The sequence below is a fragment of the Phodopus roborovskii genome, unplaced genomic scaffold (assembly GCF_943737965.1).
Source record: "Phodopus roborovskii unplaced genomic scaffold, PHOROB, whole genome shotgun sequence".
Classification (NCBI taxonomy): Eukaryota; Metazoa; Chordata; class Mammalia; order Rodentia; family Cricetidae; genus Phodopus; species Phodopus roborovskii.
Window position 1 is genome coordinate 6,619,900 of NW_026126546.1, and position 22,229 is coordinate 6,642,128.

The 22,229-nt window shown below is 53.3% G+C and overlaps 1 protein-coding gene across 1 annotated transcript in view; it reads left to right on the plus strand.

The window, feature by feature from the left end:
* Positions 1-22,229, plus strand: part of Sorcs2 (sortilin related VPS10 domain containing receptor 2) — a 355,042-nt gene that overhangs the window by 200,593 nt on the left and 132,220 nt on the right. The window contains exon 3 of the mRNA XM_051200383.1: positions 20,513-20,612. Within this exon, the coding sequence (XP_051056340.1) occupies positions 20,513-20,612 (100 nt within the window). The remainder of the gene's footprint in view (positions 1-20,512; positions 20,613-22,229) is intronic.

The following is a 22,229-nucleotide window of genomic DNA, read 5'->3' on the forward strand; positions in this document are numbered from 1 at the left end:
GCTATGGCTGCCTGCCTCTGCACCCATACCTCACTTACGCTCCTGGAAACCCTGCACCCTGTCCTCCCTGCAAGCTGAGGTGAGGAAGTGAGAGCCTAATGGGCCACCAGATGTTCGCCATGGAGCTTATGCCCTGGGGTGTCACGTCTCTCACTAGTTTACCTGGAGGACTATGCCTTTTAAACCTCACACGGTGCACATGTGTCCAGCTGTAGAGCGACAAGGGCTGACATGTGGATGTTATGCTGAGGTCAAGCCCTTCTCTTCATACCTCCCAGCTCCAGGAATAGAACTTTCCGGAAAGCTGCCAGAGTCTCCCACTGTATCCCTGCCCCTGGCTCAGGGCAGCTGGCCAGTGGCTCTCTGCACGGGAGCTAGAAAATTAGCAACTTAATTCTGGTTGTCAGGAAATCAGAGAGGGAAATATGTGTTTCCAGGGGCTCATTTTCTTACAAACCCAGCATGATGAAAATAAAGAGAAAGGCCGAATCCCAGGGAGAAAGGACACTTGCTAAATTTATAACAGATTCATTATTCATGGGTTGGACCTGAAAAGGCCACAGCTCCGGAAAGCAGCTGGGCTGAGCGGGGAGGGTCCACGAGGACCCCATGAGCCTTCCCTGTGGAGCAGGGAGAGCGGACACGACCGGATGAAGGCCCTGCAGGCTGTGGATGGCACGTGGCTTTGAGGATGGCCCAGCTCCATCAGTGGGGTAAAAGTGGCTTCGAAAGGGATGGCCACATGCTTTGCATACAGAGCTTGTGTCCCCCCTGCAGTTTAGAATTTGTACACTTGCCTGGCACGGAATAGGGAAGCAGAGAGCTATGGAGTTAAAGTCACAACAGCACAGCAGCAGAAGACATGGAGAGGATTTGTCTTTGGATTGCCATGATAAACACAGTGGCCAAGAGCAACCTGGGGAGAAAGGGTTGTTTCAGCTTACAGCCATCATGAAGGGAAGTTGGGGAGGGGAGGATGGGGGGAAGGGGCCGGGGGTGGGGGGGACTCAAACAGGAACCCGAGACAGAAACTGAAGTAGAGGCCGGGGCAGAGCGCTGCTTACCGGCCTGTTCCCCATGGCTTGCTCAGCTGCTTTCTTATGTGCAGGACTCTGTGCCCAGGGTGGCATGGCACACAGTGAGCAGGGCCCTTTCATATCTAACATTAATCTAGATAATGTTCTACAGACTTGTCCACAGACCAGTCGGATGGAGACATGTTCTTAACTGAAGTACCCTCTTCCCAGATGAACCCAGCCCGTGTCAAGTTACCACTGTCTGAGGTCCCTTAGACTGCCCAGGCCTTCTAACTGAGACCCGTCTTCAGGGAGTCTGAGTCACTCCAGTGCTATCAGTCTGGGGGTCCATTAGCTCCTCCTTGTTCAGGTCAGCTGTCTTTGTGGGTTTCTGCAGCCTGGCCTTGTGCCCATTTTGCAGAGAGGGAGGAGTGATAAGAAAATGGGTTCTGTTTTTTAAAGGGGTCCTTTACACCTGCCTGCAGACTAGTACTCGTGGAACCCTGGGCTGACCAGAGTACTGCCTGAGTACATTCTGCTAGGTGACAGGGGCGGCCCAGCGTAATGCCTGAATCCTTACAAGACCTCCAACTCCTTTCAGCTCTGTTGACTGCAACACACTTCCCTTAGGCTGGTTCCACCCCCTGTTAGCGGCTCTGCTCAGCGGGTGTCCCGTGGCTCTGGCATCTCCAACATCTAGGGGTTCTCCAACTCAATGCTTACCTTCACAGCTTCATGCATTGGGCTCTAGGCCTCTATGCAGGTGACATCCTGACAATGCCTGGCCTCAGTGGCTCTCCTTAGTCAGATTCCATAACTCCTTTCTTGTACCCTTGACTCCAAAGCTAGAACCATACGGCATAAGCTGCCACAGTCTGCTGCTTGCTAGAGCTAGAATACAGTCTCCCACCCACCCCCACATACATTCCACCAGCTTTCCATTTTTGATGGTCTCCTTCACTGCCTAAGTTCGGCTATCCTGGAACTTGCTTTGTAGGCAAGACTGGCCTTGGACCTGCCTCTGCCTCCTATTGCTAGGATTAAAGGCATGCACCATCACACTCGCTTGGCCTTAAGCTTTTCTTTAATTCCTTTTACTGTTCTTTAATTTCTTTCCACAAGTTTGAAGCTTAGCTGGGTGGGGTTTTACCCTGAGGTCACCATTCCCTTTATTATATTTGGCATCAGGTTTTTCTTCAAAATTTTTATCCCCTTGAGCAAGGGGCTTGACTTCATTACACTTTCAGATGCTCCCTTTCTCTTCAAACTGTACCTTTTGCATTTTCCTTGCTCAGCTTGCTTCTTTTTATTATAGATCTCTGTAAGTGTAGCCGCTAATAACCGAGCAACACAGTCAATACTAGCCTGTCTGGAAATCTCCTCTGCCAAGGCTGTTAATCCATAACTCCTCAATTCAGCCTTAGGCAGATTTTTTTGGGACAAGGGCTGAAGCCACAGTCATCACCAAAATATCATAAGAAAGGTTTCTAGGCGACATACTCATATTCTTCTCTGAAACCTCTCGAGTCAGTGTCAAATCACCCTCAGTACCACTGTCGTCGCTCTTCTACTAGGATGGCCCATGAAGCTTCATGTAAAGCTTTCCTAATCCAAAGACCACATTCCTCCAAACAAAAGCACCATCTGGCTTACCACAGTGATACTTCAGTCTCTGGTACCAAGTTCTGTCTTAGTCAATGTTCTGTTGCTGTGGAAAGACACCATGACCGCAGAAACTCTTATAAAGGAAAGCATTTCACTGGGACTGGCTTACAGTTCAGAGGTTTAGTCATTACCAGCAAGGCAGGAAGCGTGCTGGGATGTGGGCAGATGTGGTACTCAGCAGGCAGCAGGAAGAGAGTGTGAGCCGCCGGGTCTGGCTTGAGCATTTGAAATCTCAAAGTCCGCCCCAGTGACGTGCTTCCTCCAACAAGGGCACACCTCCCGATATTGCCACTCCCTATGAACAAGGGGAGTCATTTTCATTCGAACTGCCACACCTGCCTTACACGTTTTCTCAGAACAATTGCAATGATAGCCCTGTCTTCCTTGCTACTGAGGTGGGGAGGTGGTAACCAGAGAAGTGGTCACTCTGCTGGCCCTCCCTGGACTGACACCAAGTAAAGGTCAGTCTCCTCCCAGGTGCATCAGCTCCTCGGATGGGCCAAGGGACTGTCAGGGGCTGAGACAGGGGTCTGATGAGTTGTACTGTCACTACCGAGAGAACGCAAAGTGAGGACTTCCCTAAAGTCTCGAAAGCTGAACTCCTGCCTTGTCACACACTACCACACATGCCAGCAGTTTTCATCTTCTCCCAACTTCCAAGGGTAGGAGGGACCGCATCCCCACTAGACAGATGGGCATAGTAAGCACACACCAGGGTGGCTGTCCCGGCTCAGGCCTCTAGCTGGAATTCCCAAAGGGAAGGATGGGGGCTTTATCCCAACCTTTCTATCCCAGATGCTGGGGACAGCAGAGCCTCTGTGTGATCACTGGGTGTGTGTGACACAGGTCTTGGCCCTGCTACTGCATTACAACTCTCCTGAGAAGATGAGGGGAGGCCTGCTCAAGGCTGTGTTCTTTGACTATTTACTTGACAAATAAAACTGCTTGGATAATATGGGGGTTGTCTGCGCCCTACTCTATGGCCAGGGCTTGAGGACCAAGCCCCTGGTACCTAGATGCACACAGGACATAGTATGTTACCACTCTCTGGGGCCCGGGCCATCTGCATGGACTGCCTGCCTCCTTGCTCTGAGCCACTGAGGCTCTGGGCCATATGAGGAAGAATCTGTGGCACGGGCCAAGTGTAGAGCCAGAGACACAGCAGGATGCACCCTGCAAGAACCTGCTGGTGCAGCCACTGCCAGGAGCTAGGGATGGAATAGGCCCCAGCCTTCCTCAGGCAAAGAGCCTACAAGCTAGTGTGATGCCCTAGATGGATACAAGCTGATAGGACCCAGCAGAGACCTTGTGCAGCTGGGCTCAGAGTGGCTGTGAGCAGCTCTCCCAGTGGGTCCTGAGGCTGAGATGAAGAGCCAAGCTGAGGCCAGGGCAGGGCACTGGGGAGGAGCTACAGTTGCTGGAAGGTGGACAAAGTAAGGTGTATGTGCCTTCATGTTCATGCATGGGTGTGTATGAACGCACGTGTGGATTTGTGTGTTGCAGGAGTAAACATGTAGCGAATACATTTTTGAGTATGTATGTGTATGTGAGTACTGTCCAAGAGTGACATTCTGTAGCATGCACCATGTAATTCCCAGGCTTAGTGGCAGAGGGAGCTGGGCCCTGAGTGGTTCGGGTGTGTCTTTAATCCTGGAGGCTGAGAGCGCTGTGGATGACATTGTCACACTGGTTTCTTCTCAAGACCTATGGACATGGCTGGTGTGCTGGTGGCCAGGTAGCAGCACCAGGAGCAGATGAGGACAGCATTAAGGACAGTGTGTCAGAGACAGGCAACAGATACCGAGACACATTCTCCAAGATGGAGACCCTGGGACTTTATCTGTCTGATTTCCACGCACCCATCTGGGATGCATCCTGAGTGTGATTGAAGCAACAAAGCCGAGAACAAATAGGACTGTGCTGGCAGAGGTGGCTCAGTGCTTCGGAGTCCACACACTCATGCCCAGGTGAATGGAGGAGGCAAGGGCAGGTGCCCTGGGTACATCTATAGAATCACAGTTCTCATGTAGCACTATCCTTTAGCCATCTTGTGAAGAGTTGTAAGGCCCAGCATGCACTGAGCATTGTAGGAACCACAGGGCACAGAGTGAATACCACGCTCAAGTCTATAGCTTCCTGTGGACTTAAGACCACCCTGCCAGTATACGGCAGACAGTGTCCAAGTGTGAGCACAGCATTCTGGGCCCCAGGGCTGCTCAGCCTGTGCGCAAGGCTGCCCTTGAAAGGCAGGGATAAAGCTTTGCCTTCATTACTTTTCTGTTGTGGGCAGCTTATAGAGGAAGGCCTTACCATTTCAGAGGGTGAGCCCATGGCCATTGTGGTGGGCAGTATGGCGGCAGGCAGGCAGGCGTGGCTCTACAGCAGTAACTCAGTTCTTCTGTCCTGATCCATAGGCATTTGGGAGGGAAGGAGGGAGAGAGAGATGGGGGGAGGGAGGGAGGGGGAGAGGCAGGGAGGGAGAGAGAGGACTTTGGGAATGTAATGTCATGGCTTTTGAAACCTCAAATGGCTATATGTGCCTATGCAGCCCATTGTCAATCAAACCGCCTCAAGCCTGGAGAACCTAGAGCAGCAGGGACTGAGGGAAGGCTGGAAGCCCAGGCATCCTTGACCATGGCGTTTGTTCTGTACCACTTATGAAAGGCTCCAGCAGCCTTGATCCCTGTCTTCGTGCATCTGTCCCTTAGGCTAACTCACCCTTCTCTGTCCCACCTTCTGACACATGCAAGTTGCCTTGTGTCCCTGGGGCCCAAAGTTCAGTCTTGAGATGGACGGTGATGGGGGAAGACCTGGTTTCCCCAGCTTGTATCCTGGAAGAGCCCACCGGGACACCGAGCTCAGTCCTTGTCTCCACCCGGAGGTAGCCCTGGCTCAAAGCAGGAAGGAAGTAGCATCTGCAGAGAATGTCAGGAGGATCCTAGTACTCCCTGTGTGCACCAAGGGCCTTCTCAGAGGCTGTCAGGTGCCTACAGATTTGGGCTAGGTATTAGCCTGATTGGGATGTAAGAGTGCCTGTAAGAGGGGCCCTTCTGAGCTGTGGTACCCTGTGATAACAATAGCAGGCTGCTGCTGGCAGCCAAGATGAAAACCAGGCCTCCTGCTGGGTCCTAGGGCACTTTGCTGCTGGCATGGTATTTTCAAACTGGGCTGTGAGCAAGGCAGCAGATGTGCCTCAGTTTCCCTGTGGATAAGGTGAGGCTATGGCATCTAGCACCGTGTATTTGGCCTCTGTGTGTCTCCAGACGGAAGTAGGGTGTAGGTGTTTTCCATTTTTGTTCTCCTATCTAAGTCTGTCTCCACTGGGGAAATCCTCCCCCACTAAGGCACAATTAAATTTCCCAAATTAATTATGTAGCCGACAGCAGGATGGGTGATTTCCTAATTCCCACTGTAATTACACGGCAGGAACCGTCACCCCAGTCTCCCTGGTGGGCGTGGGCTGTGCAGCGAGCATGGCATTTGGTCTGAACCTGGCTGGGCTGTGCACTTGCAGGGGGCGGTGGGGGGTGGGTCTTCTGCTTATGGACACAAAGTTCCTGGCCTGTCCCACACTGCTGTCTCAGCTCTGTCCTACTAAGGTCACATGGGTCCAGGCAGGGAGCTTGTGGAGCTGTGCTCATGAGGCATTCTGAAGCGGCTAGGATGGACCATCAGAAGTGGGAGATGGTCCCTAGGCTGTGTGTCGGGACTCAGGATGCACCTGGTGAGAGCCAGCGGGCCTGACCAGGGAATATGTGTTTGCAAAGCCAGGACTAGAAGCAAAGTTCAGATTCACGGCCAGGTCCCCTGCTTCTCCACTTATGGGGGTCCTGTGCTCGGAAACCAGCTAGGAAGACAGGCAGCCAGCCTGGTATTCAGTGGTAATGCCCAGATGCCTGGGACCTTCATTACTTTTGTGCCATTGGTCCAAGGACAGAAGACTGTAAAGTCATCAGGAGGTCAGTGCTGGAGAAATGGGACTGACTCAAATGTGGCTTCCTTCCTTTGGGGCATCTGGCTACTCCTCCATCTCCCAGTGTGTTTGTTCACAAAGCTCTACTTGACTTTAGGTTTAAAATTATACTGCTGGGACTGGAGAGATGGATTAGTGGTTGGGAGTGTGTACTGCTCCTCTGGAAGAACTGAGTTCGGTTCCCCACACCCAAGTAAGGTAGCTCACAAGTGCCTCTAACTCTGTCATCAAGAAGATCTGATGTCTCTGGCTTTGGTGGACTACTGTACGCATGCCCTCACTCACACACACACACACACACACACACACACACACACACACACACACACACACACACACACACCCCTACCTGAGAAGATGTGGCAAACACACACAGCAGCCCATGATCACCGTTAATGTCAATCAAAGGCCAAGCGTCAAGGGGCTGCGGGAAGTCCTCTGCCTCCTATCTCCAGCACACAAATCAAAGAATTGACTTCTCAGGATGGACAGAGAGCCACAGGACAGAGAGGCGGCCTTGAGTTTAGAACTGTGATGCTCCCTGCTGTGCTGGAGCAGAGAGACCAGGAAGGTGGGGGACAGTCCTGCAGCTCATGAGCCTGGCCAACAACCAGGGACCATACTCAGGGAGGGTTGTGTAGTAGGACCTGAAAACGCAGGGGCACCTGGCCCCTGCTAGGGATGCTTGTGTTTCCTTCTTCAGCCCTCAGCCTCCCCCAGAACCCTCCCTCATTAGAGCAACAAGAAATTCCCAACGAGTTGGTGGAGAGGTGGTGGGTGGGGTTCTCTGCAGAGCAGGGATGAGAGAAGGGGATGGGAGCGGACAGGCTGCTTCGTGGGGATGAATGTGTTGCTCACAGGACACTTCCATGTTTACTCTTCTGTGGCTGTTGTGCTCTGGGCAGATGTGAGACCAGCACTCTCCCTTGAGCCACACCCCAGCCTTTAAGTCTATTCTTGGCCACACACACACACACACACACACACACACACACACACACACACACACACACAGAGCCAGAGGACTTGGACACTGATGCCATTTTCCACATAGGAAACCGTGAAACTCCCAGAGCGACAGTGAGGCAGGCCAGGGGTGGTGGCAAAAGAGGATGGCATTGTAGGATGGCTCTAGGATGACGGTTGACACACTGAGCCTCCCATGCCATGGGCATCGCAGCATTGCAGTGAGTGGGACACACTGTGGCTCTGGTCTCGGGCAGGTCCTGGCAGGAGAGGAGCTCAGAGCAGCCTTCGGGAGGAATGAATGCATCCCCTAACCGCAACGCCACCCTTCCAAGCCACAAGCCCTGGCAGGCAGCACCACCAGGGACCATGGAATTACATCTCTCTCAAAACTCTCCTTTTTTTAATTTTAATTGCTGTGACGGGCATAATCCCGCTTATCTCCGTCCACCCTTGACGGTGGATTTACTGTAATGAACTGTAACTGTGCCTCCTCTGATCTCTGAAGGCTGTTTATTTTCCAAGTTAGCGTGGGTTCCATACTGGAGGACAGTCTGCTGCTGGCCTGGGAAGTGGGTTCCCACAGCGGTTTGCTTTCTTCGCAGTCACTGAAACTCAGGCTTTTCCCTTTCCTTGGAGCCCCGCGAGCAGGCGAAGTTCCCTCTGCTGTGTGGTCAGAGCCCTGCCTGAGGAGAGCCCTGCTGTTGGCCTCAGGACAGACAGCAATCCTGTCTTGCCTTGCTGCACACAGTCTTGCTGCATGGTGTCCTCCTAGCTAACCTCTCCTAGGAGGACATGGGACCCATTTTAAGACCGTCTAGGTTAAAGCACAGAGTGTGCCTAATCTAGATGTCTCGAACCCAGAGGATGATGCAGAAGGGTGGAGAGGAGCAGGGGCGGAGCTGGGGGGGGGGGAGATGCCCAGCTCCATCCGAAGCACACTCAAGAGAGGCAACAGGTGTGTGCAGTCCCATCTCCAGGGCCTTTACAGTTGCTGACTTTCTGCCTTGGTACCCACCATGCATTCCAGTCTCTGCTCTGTGTCACCTCCCTGGGAAGAGCTGTTCTAGTTTCATTCTGTTGCTGTGACAAATACCATGACCAAAGCAACTTAGGGGAGGAAAGGGTTTATTTGTCTTACAAGTCACACTCCAACACTGAGGGAAGCAGGCAGGAACTTGGAGCAGAAACCATGGAGGAATGCTGCTTTCAGGCTTGCTTTCTGGTTCACCCACAGACCCATGCTTAACTGGCTTTTTATATAGCTATCACTGTCTACCCAGTGTGCTGAGCCTTCTGTGTCGATTAGCAATGGAGACAGTCCTCCGTAGCGGGCAGGCATGTGTCCTGGGAAGTCTCTGACTGGAGGCTCACTTCACTCGGTCCACTTGGTGACTCTGGGGAAGGCATGGTTCTCCTCATTCCACAGCAGAGGTTCCTGAGGACCAGAATGCTGAGTGACCTGCTCAGGAACACTGAGGCCTCTGTGGGAGTATGGCATAGCCCTGGGATGCTCGTTTCCACCCAAGAAGTACCCCGCTGTCTTCATGCTGCAGATGCTGATAGGCCTTGGGCTTCCCAGGAGCCCAGGAATGTGTGCAGACAGTGCTCTGTGGGAAAGTGAGTGCTCCCTCAAATGAACAGGGCTGCGCTCAGAGGCACAGCCTTCCCTGGATGTTTCAACTCAGGCTGAGTGCTCCTCACTGTCTTACCTTCCCACGGGAATGTTAGTCCCCAACACTGTCTCCTCTGGGAAGTAAATACTAGTCATGAGTGAAGGCCATGGGAGGTAGGGATGAAGTTCCCAGGCCCAGGAGCCTGTGGTCAGTATGCTGTCTTTCCTCTTCCATTGTTGTGGGCTAGCCTCTGGCAGGTGATCACAAGCCTGGCCATTCCTAGGAGGCACTGATGTTGCCTTCCCTATCAAACCCAGAGGGGTAAGCACTATATACTTCTCAGCCTACCAGATCAGGGCCAATGGAGATAAACTCTACCTGGCCACTGGGGTCGCTGACACCCCCTCTTTGAGACTCTACAACATCTGGTGGCTTTGGCCCTGGGGGTCTGCCTCCTCCTGTGGGCTGGAGGGTGACATGGTCTTGGCCTGGGTCCCTGGAGGCATGCCCAGCTTAGGTTGGCAAGAACAGCTGTGAAAGCGGGGACACCACTGCGGGATGACGGCCCGTGTGCCGGTGAACAGCAGTAGCAATGTCTGTGCCAGGAAGACGAGCCAGGCGATTCCTCGGACAGGGCCTCATTCTGCAGAGTGCCAGGGGGCAGTGTCTTTATAAAAAGTCCCACGTGTGTCGTTTAAAGCCTGTGGGACATCACGGGAAGCTCAGACCCTTTCCCCATAGAGGCTAACTTCATCCTTGGTGACCAAGCAAGTGATGTCGCCTCCTCATCTGCATGGGAGGAACACACTGTCGGTCCTCAGTCACAGAAGGGGTTGGGCGGGGGACACTGTCCGAAAGGTCTCAAGCCATCACAGCAGCACTGGAGTTAGCTCCACTGGGTTCTCGTGTCTCCTCATTCTGCCCTTGACACTTCCTGCCTCAGCAGCTTCTTTCCTGCTGTTTCCGGCCGACACCTCTGCCCTTGTGTCCTCCTAGCTGCTTTTCCGGGGCAGCTAGCCTGTCTTGTGAGGCCCCAGGACCGTCCTCATTGGACCCCTGAGAAATGCCCACCCAGATTCCTGACCCATCCCCTTTCTCTCAGCCCCCGTGAGTCCTCTGCCAGGTCCCCAGGCCCCAGGTTCCTCATACACCTGAAGCATGTCTGTACGCTCAGGTAAGACCTTCCTTGAGCCTCTGGAAATACCCATACTTTCTTGAGGTCCTGGTAAGCCTGTGGTTCCCGCCTTTGGCTATGGAGAGTCCCTTACATCTCCCCAGGCTCCAGAGGGTCCCCACACCTTCACTGGGACCCTGAGATCTCCTCTCTGGCTCCATTTCTTCTTATACTCGGCCTGTACATGTGTGGCCCTGGAGGCACACATGTCTGTCAGGATGACAGTTGACTCTACTGAACAGAGGGTCCTTGAGGCTCCTGCCTAGCCAAGTTTAACACCCCTCCCCCAGTGCTGTCTGTGAGGAGGCCTGGGGGGGGCTGCATGGAGGTGGAGGGGCCTGGGTAGTGACGGCCACCCCTGAGATCTTCCCGCAATGTGCAGTCATGCCCAGTGGCACCTAATACCTCTTTGCCCGCTGCTCCAGCACAAGGTCTCAGCATAGGACATGCTCAGGAGGTCTGTGGAAGGGTTTCTTGCAAAGGATTGAGTTCTCAGAGCAAAGGAGGTGCCAGGGCCAGGAGCCAGACTGTCTGGACCAAGTTCACAACTGAGTTTCCATCCCCGGGGTGCTGTTTGGACTGCAGGCATGGGCTTAAAGGAGTCTGTGGGGTTGGTTAACCCAGCCCTCTTCATTCCAGAACTGTCTGCCAGCAAACCTCGTAGCACTCAGAGCCATTACAGATGTGGCAGGGGCCGAAGCCATAAGTAGAAAGCCTGGTCAGGTGATGAGGCACACAAGATGGAATCTGCCCCCTGGAATTTCAGACCTAAGAAAGCTGGAGTCCCCAGAGTCTTCTGCATCCTCTTTCCAGCCCATAGCAGCTCTGGCTGAGCTGCCTGAAGTTCAGTATTGGGCTAGGGGTAGCCCTGAGCCCACAGCAACTCTCCCAGGGAATGACATGCTGCTCCCATGTCAAGGTGTCCACTGATCAGTTGCTGCTACATTAGCAGGTATCAGGATGGCTCTGCAGATACTGTTGGGGTGGAAAATGATATCTGGAAGGCTCTGGGGGCCTGGGGGAGCCATGCCATGCTTCAGTCCCGAGTTGGTGGGACAAACCTGAAGCTGATACCTGGCTTTTGCTGATAGTCCTGGGGTTGCTATTCTTTGGGCCAGCGGGCTCCCCATGCCTGTTTCCTTATCTGCACATGGGAAGGCACAACCACGTTCCCATATGATTAGATAACTGTGCAGTTTCTCCACTCGGTTGCACAGGGCTTGCACATCTGGGGTTGGGGCAGGTAGGGAAGCTGTGTTCTCTCACTCAGAACACAGATGCCCTCCACATCAGCAGAGTCCAGTGGCCTCTTTTGTTGTGGTTTTTGTTTCATGATGTTGTAAAAGCCAGAGGCATTCAGTAGAAACCACACAGCAATCTTTGATCTTTCCCAGGCTGGCCATATGTAAAAGCCTCTCTGACAATGTTGGGTAGCAAAGAAAGGAAACATCCAGGATGCAGGGTTGGCTTGCCCATATCCTCTGAATCCATGTACTCAATGAGTTATATAAAGCAGTCAACACTTCCTTATAGTGTGGGCTATGTGGATGATTTTGTCAGTGAAAGTTAACGGGAGAGTGCTGAGCACACTTGAAGTTGACTGGGCTCAGCTTGCATATTCTGGGATGTTCTGCAGTATTTTCAATTTATGATTAGGGTTGTGGGGCTGTAGCTCATTGTGAGCAGGAAAATATGTTCGATGACCTGCCTGGCCCCATCCTTCCTGCACCCCTTCCTGTAGCCTACCTCACTAGCTGACACCCTATTCCCCGTTTCATACTCAGTTCACATTCCAGAATTTTTCTGAATGACACTATTGCCCTTAAAGATGCCCTGTATGGTAGTGACTCCCTGTCCCCAGCTGATCCCGGGAGAACTGATCAGGTTGTTAGGGCAGTGGAAATCAAACCTTTGACAAGTCCTATAGAACATCCAGGCCCATGAGCAGCCAGTGTTCTGTGTGACTGTCAGCATAACACCCATTCCTAATGTCACAGCAGACTTCCTGAGCCCCGGAACAGGGCCAAATCTTAGGACAGCCTTCTCCAGGAACCGTGCAGGCCTCACCCCTGCTCAGAGTGCAGGCTCAAGGCTGTGCTTGCTAGTGGGTGCCCGTATCTCTCCTATGCGGCCTCTATTTCTCTGTATACAAAGTGCAAGTGTTGGACCTTGTCTCCAGAGTGATGAGGGGTCACCTGGAAGTGCCTGCAGGCTGTCACACGCAGACTCAATGACTGTCGTGGAGCATGAGGTGCACACAGCCACAGGCACTTCACTGAAGGCAGAGGGCGGTCCATTGAGTGGCAGCGGGGCCGCCCTGGGCAGCATTGGCTTCTCTTGACGCTGCCTCTGTACCCACCCTCTCATTTCAGGACAGGCATGAGCATCCATCCCGGACCTTCTCCACACACATAGCATCCATGTCCCACACAAGTCAGGGCCTGCCCTGGGTCGGGGCTTGCAAGTAGCCTCACTGGGGGCTGGACACAGCTGCCTGGAGGAAGTGTGACTTGCCTTCCTCATACCTGTGTGTGTCCTTCCGGTTAGCAGTGGGAGCCACGTGTGAAAGCAGGGGCTCATGGTGGGAGGGAGTGGGAGAGTGTGCCCCACCAGTGGAATAATTATAGAATATGAAAATGGCCTAATGAAATCATTTTTAAGAAGAGAATGTGTACAAACACTCAACAATTAAGCAGCCGATTCGCAAATAGCAATTTTCAAACTGTGTTCACCTTCTGTGTTTCTACTTGCCCGGTTTTAGACTCTGGGTTTTTAATTTTTAATTTGAAAGGATGAAGCTTAGAATAGTCTCAGTATGGATGAAAGCGGGGAGGGAGGTGCGGACAAGACCTTGGGCAGTTTGGATAATGAGAACAAGGAAGTCACCTAGGGGTGTGTCCTGTTGTGGGGAGGGTGATACTGTGAGTTCTAGTGTCCCCTCCTTAATCCCCTCTTTTCTCCTTTATACCCTTCCTTAAGAACCAGATCCACTAGTGTCAAGACTGGTGCATAGACATAAATCCAACCACTACCACCACCGCCCTTTTGCAATGGCAAGCTTGACCAGAGGGGGACGCCTGCTAGCCTAAGGTCACACAGCCTTCACGTCTGGCACCCAAAACCCCACCAAAGGCTCCTGACAAGCATTGTCAGTGGTGTGCTTGGCTGTTGGACCTTTAGAGGTTCATGGTGACCTCTCTATCACCGGATCTGGCAGCCTTTGGAGGAGATAGGTCCAGCAGTGGCCTAAGGTTCCTGCCATTGACCTGCCCAGACTGCTTGCTGGGCACCTAGTTTTCACACATATCTGAGGTGGTAAATGTCATTCCTTCTCTTTGTCTGTGTTCAGCGTCCCCTAAGAGACAACTCCAGCAAGTAGATACGATGAACTCCACGTAGACAGGCGATGACATCCCTTCCTTTCTTCTGTCCACCCCCCCCCAACCGGCCCGGGGCAGAGGCTGTGGCCTGTGGCCTTTGCTCAGTGTCGCTGCCCGGGTGGTAGCTGGAGCACTCTGAATCATCACTGACCGCTGCCAGCAGACCCTCAGCCAGCATGTGGGAGGGGTTGGAAGAGCTCCAGTCACTCAGGCTCTGGACTGGCTCCAAGTATCCCTCAGCTGTTGCCCTCTCTGAGGTACCGCGGCCCTGTGCCTGCAAGTTCCTTCAGTGGTCCCAGCAAGGGGTTCCATGTTCCTCGGACCCTGGGCTCTCCTGGGACTTATGCATTTCCCTCCAGCATCGATGGCTGTCTGGGGCTGGTGAAACCTCAGACCTGTTGGGCATTCCGTTGCCGCTTTCTCTCTGCCTGTCCCTGTCATCATGAACCATGGCCATCTAATTAGAAATCACCTGTGTAAACAGTGAGTGCTCAATAACTAACAGCTGCCAATGTGAGTCGAACAAATACACTCCAAGTCTGCGTCTGCCCAGAGCCCACAGTATAGCCTTACCAAGTGTATGGGTCCGTATGTCACTCTGGGCTTAGGGCCCAAATCTCATGTGAAGACGGAAGTAGGTACTGGAATGACCACTGTCGGGTGTGTCTGTTTGTTTGACAAGCAGATGCCCAGGTGAATGGTGAGGGTCAGCATGGATAGAACTGCCCACTGGGAAGGCACATCCCGACCAAGCTCACCCATAACCCGCCTTATGTGGATGCATTCAACTGGTGCCTGTGCTAGAGACTCAGGGCTAGGGCCAGGTGACAGTTGCTGAAAGGTGTGGGGTACCTGCAGGTTAGAGACATTGGTCACAGCTTTTACACTGATGAGGACCTCAGAGGCTGCCGCCTCCAACCCTCAGTGTCTCAGAGGACAAAGTGATGCTGACTCCTGAGTTAGCAGCCAAGGGCCCTGGCAGCTCAGAGCAATGGGGACTGAGCCCAGGGTGGGACCCCTCCCCAGAAGAGGTGGCACAGAGCACAGGGCCACTCCCAACTCAGTCCCACCTCCAGCCTGGCCCTGTCCACAGCCACGGCTGTCCTGACTCCCAGCTTACCCTTCTTGAGAGGAACTTTTCTGAGCAGTGTCACTTGGCTCCCACGTCATCTGTGTTGCCTCTGTCTCTTCCCATATTCCAATCCTTTGTCTAATTCAAGTTACCACCTGACTGTCCCTCCTGAGGGTGGGCCCTGCCCCCACAGTCTGAACTCCTGAGTGATCATCCTGACACAGCAACACAGTGGCAATGGCAAACCCCGTGTGGTGCGTGCTGTGCCAGGCACCCTCTACGTGAACCCCACATGGCCACTCAGCTGGCCCACTGCGATAGAGCTTTCCTGCCGGATCCTTGGCCCTCACGGGCCCTGCCGCTTCCTCGGAGGTGCTCCCAATGTCTTCTGTGTCCAGACATGAAGTCCTGACAGAGCGTGTTAACCGTGTGAGTTGTGCAGAAGGCTCTGGTGGCCACAGTGCCAAGAGAAAGGACAGTAGTGGCAACAATGTGGAGGAAACCTGAGGGTATGGAGGAGAGAGAGAAGGAAGGCTCCTGCTGAGAGACTCTGGCCACAGAACATTCTAGAGGATGCAAAACTGGCAATCGTGAAAAGATCGGTGCTGCCCAGGGCTGGGGGTGAGGTGGGGAGGGAATCCATTCTGCCTGAAGCCTGCTGGGCCAGCAGGCCCTCATCAGAACTGTGGGCTCTGTGGCAATGGCCTGTACATTGGCTCATCCCTGGGACAAATGTGTTCTCTGAGGCAGGGATGGTAGCAGCAGAGAGGGTCTGTGTGTGGAGCCAGGGGCAGGGGGAAATGGAGCTTACAGCACAGTTCTGTGGTGATCTGGAAACTGCAATAAAGTGAAGTCTATTAACTAAAACTAGGAGCAGGTGAAATTAATTTTAGTAATGATTTTAATTAACTCAATACATCCAGAATATTAGTATGTCAATATGTAATCTACATAAAACTGACAATGAGGTATTTTACACTCCTTCTGGACCCTGAGCCTTAGAAATCAGTGTTTCAACGTCTTTCTGCCTTCTGACCAGATGGGCCATATTCCAAGAGCTGCGGCCTCAAGTGGCCAGAGGCTGTTGCATTGTAAAGCAGATCAAGTCCTCTCTCTCCCTCTCCCTGTTCCGCTCTAGTTACCCTAGACCTGGCTGTTGCCCAGAGCCTGTTCCTGCTCCTCGGCTGATATGTACTGTACCTATGATACTCCCACACATACTCCAGACACAGCGGCCACACCCTAATCCTGGAGTCTGTACAAATGTTTCCTACTTGGTGGAAGGGACTTAGCATGTGAGACTGAGAATTCCTGGGGATGACTCTTGGGATTGTCCTTTGAGTCCTGGATGATTGGGATATGGAGAGGAGGAGTTTTGTCCAAAAATGGTTGACACAGACCCTGGGGACAGGTTTCAAAGGCAGAGGCAGGCCACAAACCTTGCATTGGAAGGAGTCTTCCATGGTTCTCAACCTTCCTAATGCTGTGATCCTTTAATACGATTCCTCCTGTTGTGTTGATCCCGACCGTAAAATTATTTCGTTGCTACCTCATAGCTGTAATTTTGTTACTGTCATTAATTGTAATGTAAATATCTGATATGCAACATCAAAAAGGGATCACAACCCACAGGTTGAGAACTGCTGCTCTGGAGGGTGAAACAGTCAAGGTCATAGACTGTCTCTCAGCCTACAACAGAGACCAACACTTCCGCTTGAGGCCCACAAGTCCCATTTCTGACTTCTCTGAACTCCCTGAGACCACCACGTCTTAAGTATTGTGATGTGAGAGCTTCCTTCAGCAACCACAGGACATACATGCCCTCCCAAGGAAGGCTACCTGTGGCACCCTGCCCCCTCCCCCTGCCCAGGAACACCTCAAGGCATGTGGGCAGGAAGGACCTGGCCAGGAGCAGGGAGACTCTGGATGAAATGTGGGGATTGGGAGAGTCAGCAAGTCAGGCTAGGTTAGGTGATGCACAAGGCAGCGGGGTGTGATGGGCAGTGGGGGACTGTGGTGTCCTTGTTAACACCCCCTCTGCGTTTCCCAGGGTCCCTGGACCTTCCCTCCTTGTCTCCCCTACCCAACTCTTCATTTTCTGTCTGACTCCTCTATCTCTGCCTCAGTATCTCTCTTTGTGCCTCTGCCTCGTCTGTCTGTCTGTCTGTCCCCAGTCTGTCTCAGCCGGTGCCTCCTCTCCTCTCAGTCTCTTTCTCTCCCCTGTTGCTTGCTCATCTGTGAGCCTGTCCGCCCGCCTGCCTGTTAATCTATCTCTCCCTGTCTCCTCTCTGTCCCCCCCCCACTTATATGTGTGTCTCCGCCTTTGCTCCCCTCTCTCTTTGGAATCCCACATCTGTGTCCTCTGGCTGCCGTGTGATGTTAAGGAACGGAAATGGACCCCTCCACTGTTCTGGAAGCCCCAGCCCTGAGAACAGGCGGCATCCTGGAGCTAGTTCCTTTAGGGAGCTGGTGGAGAGTCTGCTTTCACCGCCCCCAGCTCCCAGGGGCTGTAGCATTCCAGCAGTTATGTCTGTCTTCATGTGACCCTCCAGTGTGGCCTTGTCTTAGCCTGATGACATCTGTGAGATCTACATTTCACTCTTGTTCTTGACTGATGTGTTTTCAAAAATACTGGTCAACTGGGGACAGGTGTCCTTCCCTAGCCTTGTGGGGACAGGTGCCCTTCCCTGGCCTGGCCAACTGGGTACAGGTGACTTTCCCTGACCAACTGGGGACAGATGCCCTTCCATGGCCAACAGGGTACAGGTGACTTTCCCTGACTGACTGGGGACAGGTGCCCTTCCCTAGCCTTGTGGGCACAGGTGCCTTTTCCTGGTCAACTGGGGACGGATGCCCTTCCCTGGCCAACTGGGGACAGGTGCCTTTCCCTGGCCAACTGGGGACAGGTGCCCTTCCCTGGCCAACTGGACACAGGTGCCTTTCCCTGGCCAACTGGGGACAGGTGCCCTTCCCTGGCCAACTGGACACAGGTGCTTTTCCCTGGCCAACTGGGAACAGGTGCCCTTCCCTGGCCAACTGGGGACAGGTGCCTTTCCCTGGCCAACTGGGAACAGGTGCCCTTCCCTGGCCAACTGGGGACAGGTGCCTTTCCCTGGCCAACTGGGGACAGGTGCCCTTCCCTGGCCAACTGGGGACAGGTGCTTTTCCCTGGCCAACTGGGGACAGGTGCCCTTCCCTGGCCAACTGGGGACAGGTGCCTTTCCCTGACCAACTGGACACAGGTGCCCTTCCCTGGCCAACTGGACACAGGTGCCCTTCCCTGGCCAACTGGACACAGGTGCCCTTCCCTGGCAGGCACAGTCCCCGCTTCTTCCCTCAGGTCTCTGTATGTATGTTACTTTGCCCATGCCCATCTATGATCCAGTGATCCCACTAACTCCCGGGTCTCCCTGGTCCCTGCATCTTCCTCTTCCAGTGTGATTGTACTTTGCTACCTTTCTTAGCATGTGCCTGCCCTCCTCCCTTGACGAGTGTCCTGGACCTCAGGGGTGGCTATTGTCCATGGCTAACCCACACCCACAGGTACCCTTGAGTTCTCAGCTTTGGGCAGCCCCTGTAGCGAGGAGGATGGAAAAGAGGCTGGGCTGGCTGGACTGAGGCTGAGGCAATGGGGACCAGGAGGAAAAGGGGTGGCCTATGGGGGGGTTTGGGAAGAGCAGCCAGAGAAGACCCAGCTGCATTAGGCTGTGGGCTCTGAGCTTATAAACAACCATTGCCTCTACAGGGCTCTGGGCCGGGTGGATCGATCTCTGCTAATGGGACCTCTCACTTCCCTTTAACCAATGAAAATCAATTCTCTGCGGTCTGGAGGGCAAATGTGCCTTGAGTAGACAGCAGGTGTGCTTGCTCTAGCCCTCCTAGGGAGGATGAGGAAGCCAGACCCTACCCCTGGCTGGGCTATCCTAAGAGTCAGAAGATGGGGGTTGGGCTGTCTCTTGTCCTGGCATAAGGGACCTCATGACCCAGAGGTTTATAAAGGACCTCGGGGACCAGTGGCCACCAAGCCCAGTGATAGTAAACATGGCCATCTCCTTAGCACTGCTTCACCTGAAGGTCTGAGGGTTGGGTGGGGAGTGAGCTCCAGAACAGTGAGTGCACACTGAAAGCTCCAGTCAGCAGGTGGGGAATTTGCAAGGAAGTGGCTCAGGGTCTCACTTCAGCTCTGGAGCAACAAGCCCTGTCCTCCTCCAGCCTCTCTGTAGGCCAAGAGGAGGGAAGATGTTGCTGAGGCCACGCAGCAGGTACAGGTGACAGGCAGCAGCACAGCCAGGGGCCAAGCCCCACCACCACTTGGTGCCGAGGTTTTAGGTGGAAACGTTGACCGAAGCCAGAGGCCCTATCCGGCCCAACTCCCCCAGTACTCTTGGCGTAGTCTGAATGCCCACATATTTCAGATGTACTTTTATCACGTTGGCATGCAGGTGTGTTTCTGCAAGAGGGTTTGTGCCCGTGAGTGCAGGACAAAAGCATCAGATTCCCCCAGAGCTAGATTTGCATACGGGAGCTGGGAATGGAACTCAGGTTCTCTGTAAGGGCAGCAAGTGCTCTTAACTGCCCAGCCATCTCTCCAGCCCCAGTTCCCACATGTTTTAGTGAGTTGTCATAGGAAGCCATTGTGACTTACACTTCAATGTAGAGGTGGTTCCATGGTCTGATACATCCATGAATCCCAGCACAGGCATTAACATGTCTCCCTCTCGTTTCCAGTGGCCTTGGGGCTTCAGGACTCAGGGAGCTATTGGGACCTTCCACTTGCATCTCCTCACTTTGAGGCTGAGGAAAAGGGGCTGGAGGTGGTGTAGAGTTATTGGCCTGTTCTCCCGTGGGAAGCTCACTGGGCCAGCTCCGGGTGACACAGGTCCTGGAAAATGACTCCCAGAAGATACCAAGCTTGTCCCTGCTATCCTGTGGTCATGTGATTAAGGCAGGGGTCACCCTGTGCCTGGATGTTCCCTCCTGCTGGAGCTGAGCTTTCAGAGACACAATGGATGAGCAGATGCGAGCGATGGGGCCTCGGCTCAGTCAGTGGCCATGCAGAATGGGCTGGGACCCGGCATCAGATGGGCCAGCGTTTGTACCCTGTGTCTGCTGCTTGTCAGCTGAGTGGTCCCTCATGCAGGGCCCCTCGGTGCCTACTGCTTGTCTATGAGATGGACAAAATGGAATAGATCTTGAGGGTTTTGTGAAGCATCATAAGATAGAAGAATCAAGAAGTTCTGACTTCTGAGCAGGGCTGGGGTGACACACACCTTGAATCCCAGCACTCTGGAGGCAGAGACAGGTGGGGCGCTGAGTTCAAGGCCAGCCTGGTCTACACGAGCTAGTTCCAGGCAGCCAGGTCTCAGAGAAATTCTATCTTGAACCCACTCCCCACCCCATGCCCCCCCCCTTCCCGCAAAAGCATTCTAACTTCTGGTTCTAACTCCAGATCTGGGCTGTAGACCTGAGCAAACCTGCTATCTGCAAGGGAACCCAGTCTCCTCTCTTGCACTTGGGGTGGAACATCCTTCCCCTGGGAAGATGGAGAGGACAAAACCTGGTACCTTAGTTATTCCAGTGTCGGCACACCACAATGCTGGAAAGCCTACCCATGAAGAACATGTGTTGACAATTGTCTCTGTTCCCATAGGTCCTCAGATTTTGGGACAACATACACCAAACTTACTCTCCAGCCTGGTGTCACCACCGTCATTGACAACTTCTATATCTGCCCGGCCAACAAGAGAAAGGTATGTACATACCATCCGGGGGTGGCCAACCCTTGGGATCTGTCTCTCCATGGCTGCCTGTACCACTGGTCTGGTTCTGCTCTGGAACTGTGGTCTGGTGTGAGGCATTTATCCCTCAGCTCTTGTTGCTTTGGTTAATTTTGATGAGTATATTTGAAGCCATCAGCTGGGCCTTTGGAGAAGAGCCTGCCTGCTTATCTAGGGCACATCCATCTTCCCTGTCCTGGAGGCAACCTCTAGCAGAATAAGCAGAGCTGGCAGCTGAATCAGATCCATCTGGCTCAGAGTCCTGGCGGCAGCTCTGAGGCCCCTCTCTAGGGTTGCCGTCTCTCTGGGGTTGCTTTGGCCCTGTGTCAGAGCATTGCTTGCCGTCTCTTGGTCTTAGTTTCCAGGTCTTCCTGTCTAGACGTAGAAAGAGGGAAGACTATGGGAGAGTGAGGCTATTTCTTGGCCCATGAAGTCAGCATGCTGGACTCAATCTAGAGAAGCAACCTGGGGTCACAGGAGGGGACTCAGACAGAGCAGAGTTCAAATCCTGCTTCCCTTCTCTGTGTTTTGGTTTCCCTGTAGGAAAGTGGGGTGTAGCCCACATCTTCCAGAGACTTGAGTGAGCCCTCCATAGCGCTCCCTACAAGATCAATATCTGGGCCCCAGAGGGTCCCTGGGTGGTGTCAAAAGAGAAATCCCAGTAGTTTGTTACTGGTCACAGGCCAATGCTCACAGAGATGAGGTGGGATGGAAATAGGGTTTATTGAAGTCCTTCCATTGAGAAGACAGGGTGCTCTCAGCCTCAGATTTCCATACTGGGGGACTCACGCATATGAGTCAGCTTTTATAGGGAAGGGGAGAGAGGCATGGACAATGGGCATGAAGACTGCATGCTGGGTGGTACCTTCACCCACCCATTGCTGTTATACTGTCCCCACTCCCAGTGCCTCCCTACATATTCTGACAACACTTTGTCATCAACCCTGACCTCCTGGGGTGCTTGTGTGCTTTGTGTTAGCTGATGCACAGAATGAAGGAGTAAGGAGGTCATACTCCTACAGGTCACCAGGGTTTCAGGTTCTAAAAACCTGAAGAGATGCCATTTAGAATGTACCCTATGGATCACATAGCCATGCCTTTGTGTTTGTTTGCTTGATGCTGGACAGAAGGAGAGGAAAGAGCAGGGCTGCCGAGGGCCAGCCCCAGAGGTGCATTCCTGTTAGAGCCTGTGTTTGAGCATCCTACAGAGGGTGTGGAAACACAGGACGGTACTACTGTGGGAGTATGCCATGCACTCTGGGGCTATAGTACTGGTGACGGTTCAGGGGCTCAGCGAGACACTGGAGCCTGGCCTGATCAGGTCCCCCTGCAGGTCAGCCACATAGGAGGACAGGAGCCTGCAGAACCCTCCCTGGACTGCAGTGGAACTCAGCTGCTCGCATAAGATTTAGTTTTATTTTGTTTTTCTGCATACAAGTTTTTGCCTGTGTGTATGTATGTATATAGCTGGTGCCCAAGAAGGCTGGAAATCAACATCAGATCCCTTGGAACTGGAGTTACAGGTGTTTAGGAGCCATGATATGAGTGCTTGGAATTGAACTCCGGTCTTCTGCAAGAGCGGCCAGTGCT